Source organism: Lygodium microphyllum, chromosome 3, assembly GCF_053477565.2.
Source record: "Lygodium microphyllum isolate KBCC chromosome 3, Lygodium_microphyllum_v1.1.10, whole genome shotgun sequence".
NCBI classification, from domain to species: Eukaryota; Viridiplantae; Streptophyta; class Polypodiopsida; order Schizaeales; family Lygodiaceae; genus Lygodium; species Lygodium microphyllum.
This window is the reverse complement of record NC_141137.1, coordinates 53,780,478-53,789,782: the sequence shown is the minus strand read 5'-3', so window position 1 is coordinate 53,789,782 and position 9,305 is coordinate 53,780,478. Positions and strand designations below refer to the sequence as shown.

The 9,305-nt window shown below is 37.6% G+C and overlaps 1 protein-coding gene across 1 annotated transcript; it reads left to right on the top strand.

Annotated features, from left to right (window-relative positions):
• Window positions 1-6,809: 6,809 nt before the first annotated feature.
• LOC148038343 (uncharacterized) lies at window positions 6,810-8,590 on the top strand. Its single transcript, XM_087670787.1, has 3 exons — window positions 6,810-7,162; window positions 7,267-7,341; window positions 8,328-8,590. The coding sequence occupies exons 1-3, from the start codon at window positions 7,004-7,006 to the stop codon at window positions 8,397-8,399; spliced, it is 306 nt and encodes a 101-aa protein (XP_087526913.1). The 5' UTR covers window positions 6,810-7,003; the 3' UTR covers window positions 8,400-8,590.
• The last annotated feature ends 715 nt before the right edge of the window (window positions 8,591-9,305 follow it).

Here is a 9,305-nt window from a genome sequence, read left to right as displayed (position 1 = left end):
TAGTTGGTGTGAATAGTTAGCTTTTTGGATTGACAATTCGCCGCTAGATGTCCAGGTTGATGGCATTTATAACATACTATGGATTTGGCTTTAGACACATTATTGGTAATAGCGGGAAGTTTAGGAATGTTGGGATTTGGCTAAAGAGATGGCTTAGGATTTGGATTTGTGTTTGATGGTAAAGCAAGGGGTTGTGTCCAAAATTTACGGAATGAAGATGGAAGGAAACAGTTTTGATTGAATCTTTGAAAATTAGAATTGAATTGTTTTGTACTGAAGTTACCATTGTTTGAGAATTGTTGTGGACCCTTCTGTCGTCCTTGAATTTTGTCTTCAGCATCATGGGCCAAGGAAATTGCATCTTTGAGGGTCGTTGGCTTGAACATGTTCACTTTTGCATAGAAGTGACCAAGTAACCTAGACATAAACTTGTGCTTATGAGTCACCTCACGTACATCTTCGAGCATTCGAAGTTGCAATAAAGCATTCAAAAAACGCTCAATATATTGGGAAATAGGCGCGCGATCTCTTTGTTGCAGAAGATCCCACTGTTTGATTGCTTTTTCGTGGAATTGGAGTGGAAGAAAATTCTACAAAAATTTCTTTTGGAAAGTCTCCCAAGTAGCAGGACAATCAATGCTTTTGCAGACAATAGTCCACCATAAGGATGCTCTGTCCACTAAATGATTAGTGACACACTTAATTTTATCTTTTTCGACATATTGTTTTTCATGGAAATAATCATCAAATTAACTGATAAAAGCAAGTACAGTCTTTCCATTGCGAGACCCATTGAAAGTATGAAATTTGAAATTTCTTTTACTTATCTTTGTTTCTTTCCGAATAGATAAATATTGCGCTTCAAGTGTCGCATCGATTGTACATAGTATAATATCTTCAAGTTGCAGTCAATCTCGATTGATAGTAGATCATTGAAGACTGGCCAATTGAGCTTGCAAAGTTTGACGTGCTCTTTGCTCCTCTTGAAGCTGCATCATAATTAGGTCCAATTTTTGTTCCATCATTGGTTCCGGTAGATCACCTTTAGCCATAAAATCTTCCATGTTTTGATTGGTCATCCTGCAAAGTTTCAAGTGTCGCATCGATTGTACATAGTATAATATCTTCAGGTTGCAGTCCATCTCGATTGATAGTAGATCGTTGAAGACTGGCCAATTGAGCTTGCAAAGTTTGACGTGCTCTTTGCTCCTCTTGAAGCTGCATCATAATTAGGTCCAATTTTTGTTCCATCGTTGGTTTCGGTAGATCACCTTTAACCATAAAATCTTCCATGTTTTGATTGGTCATCCTGCAAAGTTTCAAACAATCTCACACACTCAAAATCCTATTAGTGGGATGAGCGTGGCTCAAGTTCAGGATTACAAGGCTTGCTTTTTTAAATTAAAAAAGTGTATTTTTATGATCTTTCTTCTTCACGGCTATGGAAATTGATATCGGCCTTCTTTCAAGAGGATACTTCATCCGTGTAGACTATGTATAGCAATCTGTGTGATGGAATTTGGCTGTGTTAGAGCGCAGGTGCGAACAGGGGCTTGCAGAGAGGCTGAAACCATTTCGGAAGTGATTCAAAGAAGAGTTCAGTGTGAACTTCCTCTATGCAGGAGATTAAAGATTAAATCTTTAAGCCTTAGTGAGACTTAAAGAATTTAAGCTTTAAGTTTTAAGCTTAATATGAATCGTTTTTTCCTAGGAGGACGTCAAGATGTGTTAAATGGTGCCCTTGAACGGCAGTTCGTCCTGCCACCGCTGCATCTTGAAATTCCAAGTCTTAAGCTTTTTTTAAAAGCTTAAGTATTAAGCTTAAACACTAAAATAAATTGGAATTCTCTGAGAAGAAGTAGACTTAGCAATGGAACTTGCCGAGTGGTCCTCCGCCTGTAGAGGCTAGTCCTTCGCAATCCGACTGCGTAGCAGAGGGTTCTTCACCGCTAGGAACGCGCTAGTATTGTGACGGATTGTCGCGAGACTGACTGTAGAGCTCAATCGTTCTAGGAGCTTTGCTTTTGCACGAGATGGTAAGTGATTGGAAGCCCTTGATCTCAGCTTCACTTTGATACCACTAGTGCATAGATTGGATATCATATGTATACGTAGCAAGTGCAGGAAGGTCCCCAAGAACAAAGAACTCTACTTTTTTGCTCAAAAACCAAGAGAGAAGACTTGCACGACATGAAGCAAGAAGACCAATTGGATACAATCTTCCCCCATGCCTTGTATGAGCGCTCCATAAAGCATGTATTTAATATATTATTTATCTCCAAGCTAAAAAATAGCCAAAATTTACAATTAGCATGCTTTAGCTTTTGTGTTTGCTTTTGTCCAAATAAAGAATAAAGCGATTGGGCACCCCAAGGGTCGGGCTGTGCCCAAATACAATGTTCAATAATGAATATTTAAATCGTGCGCCCATGTGCATACAAAATAATAAATATATGTCAAGCGCTTTAATAAATAAGTGCATCAAAATAAATATTGGTGCCACGCCTAAGACGCGCGCCCATCAAAAATGATAATTTCTTCTAAATAACTTGAATACACGCTATCACCCAGTGCTTCCTAGCACCACTGCCAGCTGCTCTACACATCAACTGAAGCATTCACAATTGTTAGAAAATAATAAAATTAAACCGACAAAAGTGAATGCCTAGCAGTCTTCAGCTATAAAATAAATAAATAGGTTGGAACTCTGTCCTAACCTCAATTTAATACGAGTGCCTACTCTAAACTCATAAACGTTCATTAATTTAAAAAAATATATATTTTGCGAAATCACCCACTTGCACATTAAATTAACAAGACACTCGAAAAGGATTGGCACCCCCATCGACTTTTCGCACAAGGAATCTACCTTGTGTACAAGTCCCAAAAAAATAAATATAATTTTACGGAATCCACCGCAAAATCTCACGAAATCCATCGTGGAATATGCCTCTTGGTATCAAGAATATCCAACAAATACACAATTTTCTACTTTGGGATCCAATTTACTACACAAATAACTAGGAATATGCACATAAGCAATACATCCAAATCGTTTCAGATGGAAGAGATCTGGCTTTCTACATGTAAACTTTTCTTCAGGTGTCATACCATGTACAATAGCACCATGTACAACAACAGTAGGTGCCATGCTCATAATGTATATATGAGTTGCAATTGATTTAGCCCAATAGTAATGATGTAAATTCCTTTCTAGCATCAATGCACGAGCCACATATGTAATATGCCTCTTCTTTCGCTCAACAACTTCATTTTGTTGTAGAGTATATCTACATGTATACTACCTTTGTATACCATTTTTATGTTAAAAATAAAAAAAATCATTGGAGAGATATTCTCACCCTCCATCCGATCTTAGGCATTTAATATGCAACTCTATCTCCTTCTCAACCAAAGCCTTAAAGCTTTTAAAGTGAGAGAACGCCTCACTTTTCTCACGCATAAAGTAAACCCATACTTTGTGAGTATAATCATAAATGAAGAAAACATAATACCTACAACCACCCAAATTTGTAGTCTTTGTAGGATTCCATACATCAGGATTGTATCAATTCAAGTGGCTTCTTGCATACATGCTTTTCATGTGGAAACATGTGTCTAACTTGCTTTCCAAGTTGACATGCTTCACATGCTTTGTGCATCTCATCAACTCTAAACTTAGACAAGCCATCCATAATATGTTTTGACTGCATGTCTTTCAGCTGTGTTGCACATTCACATGACCAATTCTCTGATGCCAAATTTTAATATCAGCCACAACACTTGAACCTTGTGTAAACATGGTAGCATCCATTTCAAGAAAATTTATATTAAAAGTAAATAATCTGCCAATATGTTTCTCTTTTGCGATTAACTTGTAATCATTTTTTAGATCTTCCACATAACAACCATCAGATGTAAACTGAACCTACAATCCTTGTTCTATCATTTGACTAACAAAAACCAAATTTCTTGTAATATTTGGTATATGTAGCACATTAGCCAAGTACTTAGTTTTTCCATCCTATATACTCAAAGAAATATTTTCAACATGAGTAATGGAGTGAACTGTATCATCCCCTATCTCTACATAGCCTGAGGACTCTAGACTACATATCTCTTTAAGCCACTCTCCATGAGAAGTCATGTGGTTAGAGGCACCTAAATCTACATACCATACATCATTCTTTGATGAATCATCAGTAGCAGTCATAGTATTCATAAAGTGCTACATAATAAACAATTGTTTACTTCTGTCATAATTGTTTTTGCTACTACCGGATGGATATTTACCTTGATGCTTTTTTCCATTTCTAATTCTAGCCTTCTTTTTGAAGCAATTTTTAGAAATGTGGCCTTTCTGATCACAATGCCAACATTCTCTATTATCACCAGAATTTTGTAACTTATTAGAATCTGCAACTTGTCCTCTTTGGCTCCTCCTTCCTTAAGACTATCCTCCTCTATTTTGTTATGCATCATAATCTTGACCACAATCACCACCTTGGTCTTTGTCATGACCTCTACCTCTACTAATAGAGTAAAACACCTATTCAAACTTGTTCTTGTGCGAGAAGAAGAGGAATCTAAGCCAAGGTTCTTCTCCTCAAGTATTAGCACAAAAATCAAGTTTGCAAAATCAGGGATATCATCCCTTGTATTCATAGATGACGTGAAACCCATGAACTTATAAACATGGACACAAACTGAAACTGTAGTATACTAAAAAACTATAGTACTCGAGATCACTTGCAAGTCTAGAACAGAGGTCAAAATGACCCTTATTTGGTGGCAAAAGTCAGAAGGGGACATGCCCTAAAGGGCTAATTTGCAGTGTATATGCTATTTAACTTGCTCACCAAGTTTCATTGCAAGGGAGATTGCAGCCATGTCAACCTCAAGAATCTCTTGCGGATATAACCTAAGGTAGATCGAGCAAGGCACCCACTGCTTACTTTCGTGCTCCAACACCTTCACCTTAGCCTTCAATCGAGCTCTATGCAATCGTGAAATGGCTTTGATATCATGAAAATAGACAAGAGGGGAGAGAAGAAAAGCACCCAAGAGCGCGCGCGCACACACACACACACACACACACACACACACACACACACACACAAAAGAAATGGAGACTTAAGCACATAGAGAGATAGGGCTGAAATCTTATTCTTCTTCTTTCTTCTTTCGCACACAATAACTTAGTCTACAACATGATAAAAGACTAATATGAAAGTACCACAATATATGTACATGCAGTTACTAAGTATAAAACTAATAAGGAAGAAGAGTTTGCACAATAAATGCACCATAACCAAGGATGAACTACGTGAGTGTAGTCCAGTTGTAGAATCATTGGCGTATCCTTATGTCGGTCATCTAATACATCAGTAAATAATATCGTACTACATCACTAAGGCACATAGTGGATGAGTTAATTTTGAGGTGCTACCTATAGCTTTTGGATTATGTTCAGCAGAGATTATTCATGTATTAGTGCGTATACTGAGCCATAGTCTCAGTTTGTGTTGGGCTATCGTTCCAATTGTGTGCATGTGCCTTTGTCTTGGGTATATCAGGTATATCTATCATATCTATCAAATGTATTGCAGATTGATTGCTCTTTTGAGCTGTATGAAATGAAGTTACTCAGTTTCACATGTATTTGTCTCCATTAACTCTTCCAAATTCCAAATTCTCTTTCTTTTATCTTGTTCCATCTTTTAACCTCCATACACCCTTCTATCTCTTACCCTTGTGGTAGACCTTCAACCCTACATGCTTTGATAGTGGGGCCAGAAGATTGAATCCTAAGTTATTGGAACAAACTTTTGGCCATGGTTTTGTCATCTCATGTAAAGGATAGGACTCAATTAATATACTAAATTTTCCTTCGATAGTGAAAGATTACTTGATTTTTAAGGAATTGTTTGAAGGGCCATGTGGTAAGGATGGAATAGAGAAATAAGTAGATATGATTACTTGGGTGGCTCTCCTACAACATGGTAATATAAAAACGGTGATAGGAACTAGAAACTAGATCAATGTAATGTTATAGGAAGGGAGTGGTGGCTATGCTTTCTATATAAGAAAGAAGCATTGCTCAAGTGTGGGAATGATTCATCAAGAAGACACCCTAGCAAGTCCCAAGGATACAACATGAACTTGACTGAAAACCTTAGGATTTGAATGTGCTTCCCTTTTGAGATAGAGCTAGATGCTCACATTAATTGATGTATCATGTCTCAAATCCATTTTTGGGTTAGGATAAGGATTGATTGGCATCCTCACCACTCCAGTTGACTGCATATAGGGTGGTTACATGATGGTCAAGGGTTTGGTAGCTTACAATAGGCTTATGTGTTTCACAATGCTACATGAAACACAACTAGCACGGTTGATGAGCTTGCTAGGCTAGCTAGTATATATAATGCATTGTAACCTTCACAGAGAACTAATCCATAAGGGTACTTTTATAGATCATGTCTAAAATGTTGCATTTCTTAGATGTAAGATCACACAGCTTACATCTCTCTCCTTTCATATGAACTAAGTATAACAACATCACTATCCAATATGTTTGTATAATGGAGCTAGCCTCTATTCGAGGTGTTTGTGGGAAGGGCTGTTATGATCTAGAAAGTGGTGAGAGCAACTTGGAGCAATCGAGACAAGAGCGCGAGGTGGCAAGTGGTCATTTTAAACAATTTATAGTGGGGAAGAAGGAAGGGACATGCTGGAGCAAAGGTGTAAAGAAAAAAGCAGCAGCACCTAGGTAGACAATAGATAGACGATAGGTATCAGGAGGCACAAGAAACCAGATATGCACCTGGAAAATGGAAAACGGTGGGCTGGGTTTCATGTGTGAAAAGCCCTTTAAGGATGTCGTACACAGAGAGAGAGAGAGAGAGGAGAGGCTGAGAGATCGATACTATTTCTGGCAAGGCAACCAGCGAGAGTCTCTTGAGGCTATTTGTTGCTGAGTGGTCTGTAGGGTATTCTGATAATGGCAACGTTGGCGGTTGCGCTTGTGAAGCGCGCTTTGAGGGGTAGAGGAGGGCAGCCATTGATGCTGATGACGACGAGGCGGGCCTTCAGCGGCTTCGACGAGCCAGGAAGGATCCTGAGGGAGGAGGAGAGGAGCCGGGAGGCCGTCTACATGAAGGTAATGACTCCATTATCTGTCATACACAGACACACAGAGAGAGAGAGAGAGAGAGAGAGAGAGAGAGAGAGAGAGAGACCTCTTCGTCTTCCTTGTTCTGGCAGAAACGAGAGGCCGAGCTGCTGGACAGGCTAAGGAAGCAGAGTGACAAGCTTGAACAGATCAAACAATTCCTTGCGGTAAATCATCGTTCTTGCAATCCCCTGCCATTTCATCCTCTTTTATGATGCATAATTTAACCCTTGCTTGTGTTCGTCCTTTCTTGGGATCTCTTTGTAATGTGAAGTTCCAACTTCCATTAAGATTAAAGTTAAGTAAGGTTTTGTGCTCTCACTTATTATGTCTAGAGATTATGTAACAAAAGAAACATAATTCACAATATCTTAACCAAGATGGTCTACCCTGACGACAACCCGAGCAAAATGCTTATGGATTGGAAGTACAGAAAGCAAGCCATTGCATGCTCATGTTGTGGATTACAAGTCTAGTAAGCAAGCTTTGCCCAAGCCTTGATGAGGTGGTCTTGATTGTTTGCATCCAAAATTTACTTGATCTTTCTTAGAACTTTATATTTTTTTCATTCCCCCCCCCCCCCCCCCCCCCCCCCCCCTTGTTTCTTCCTCTCATTGATTGTGAGATCCAAACCCTTGCATGCAAAACTTTACTCCTCAGAAAATAAAAAAATTACAATTAAAATAGAGTGGCAATTGGTTTGCACTTCCAAGAAGCAGGGTCTCATATTGTGAAGCGAATTGCAGTATGTTCTATTATCGACCCTAAGAGGTGTGCATTTTCTGAAATTTAAGCACAAATATGGGCCAAACATTCAAGTTGTCAAAACAATATTGGCATTGGTTATATATGAGGGGAAGGGAATACATGAAAAACTATACACTTTTGTAACCTCAAGATTTTCCAATACTGTTGTTATGACATTGGTTGTACATGAGGGCAAGAGAATATATGAAAAAGTATGCGCTTTTGTTTCTAAAACTATTGTTTTGACATTGGTTGTACATGAGGGTAAGAGAATATATGAAAAAGTATGCACTTTTGTTACCTTAAAATTTTCTAAATCTTGCGAAGCTTTTTATTGATTTGTAATCTTGCATATTTTTCTAGATTTTACATCTACAATAACTAATGAGGTTGGTCTCTTGTTTAGGAGTACAAAAAAGAACAAGCCTCATTGGAAGCTTGGTTGGAGTCCTCGAGGTCAAAGGTTCAAGAAACATAAGCATCAAAGCGAAGAGCGAGATTATAGATGAAAAATCAACATTTCACTACTTGTAAAATTCTTCAAGCTCCTTCAATGGTTGAAATAACCAATCTCATAGAAAGGTGTAAATATGTTCAAAGGTTTTATCGCAAAACACAATGATATTCTTGAATTAAGATAGTCAAGCAAACATGAGTAATTATTGCATATGTGAAAGCCTTCCAAGTTTTGCAAAACAAAAGAATATCATTGGTTCAAGTTGTGAAAACAAATAGGGAGTATGTATAAACCTTGCAAATATTCCAAGACATGATTGTGTTTTTGAATCAGAAGACTTGAGCAAACATGAGTAATGATATCTTTGATGTATCACATTGGAACTTAACTAGTTGTAAGAGGCTACAAAATTACAATGGGGCAATGGCAAGAATAAACATCAAAATGATTTTTTTTAGTATGTCTTGTGAACTTGAAGCTCACAATCAACCATCTTGTTAAAAGCCCATATATAATATAGACTTGAAAGAACAAATTTAACCTTCCTAAACGTACACCAATACACATCAAATAATGCACAATGTTTAAAATTAGTAGACCATTAACTATTTTGAATTTTGCAATGTCATGAAAATGTCACAATGATCGTGCTTCCTCTTTTTTATCATCATTTCAATGTGTAACATTACTCATAATGTTCTTCAAATATAGTACATAGACCACAAATAAACTTCATTATGGTATACATACTAGTATTGCATGTGTTTTATAATAAGGTTGATTCTATAAAAGGTATTTCCTTTGCAACTTGGTAAAAAGAACCATTAGTTGCTTCATTAGTATTAATTAACTATCACTAGGTTCTCCATACCTAGATTCTCTTTGTGCTTTACATTGATGTTAATAATAGTTGGGGTACATTGTGTT

Bases quoted from the DNA above. Each gene is read 5' to 3' on its own strand.
- LOC148038343 (XM_087670787.1), top strand. From the start codon at position 7,004: ATGGCAACGTTGGCGGTTGCGCTTGTGAAGCGCGCTTTGAGGGGTAGA. The intron at 7,163-7,266 runs GTAATGACTCCA...TTGTTCTGGCAG, and splicing joins GGGAGGCCGTCTACATGAAG to AAACGAGAGGCCGAGCTGCT. The intron at 7,342-8,327 runs GTAAATCATCGT...TCTCTTGTTTAG, and splicing joins AGATCAAACAATTCCTTGCG to GAGTACAAAAAAGAACAAGC.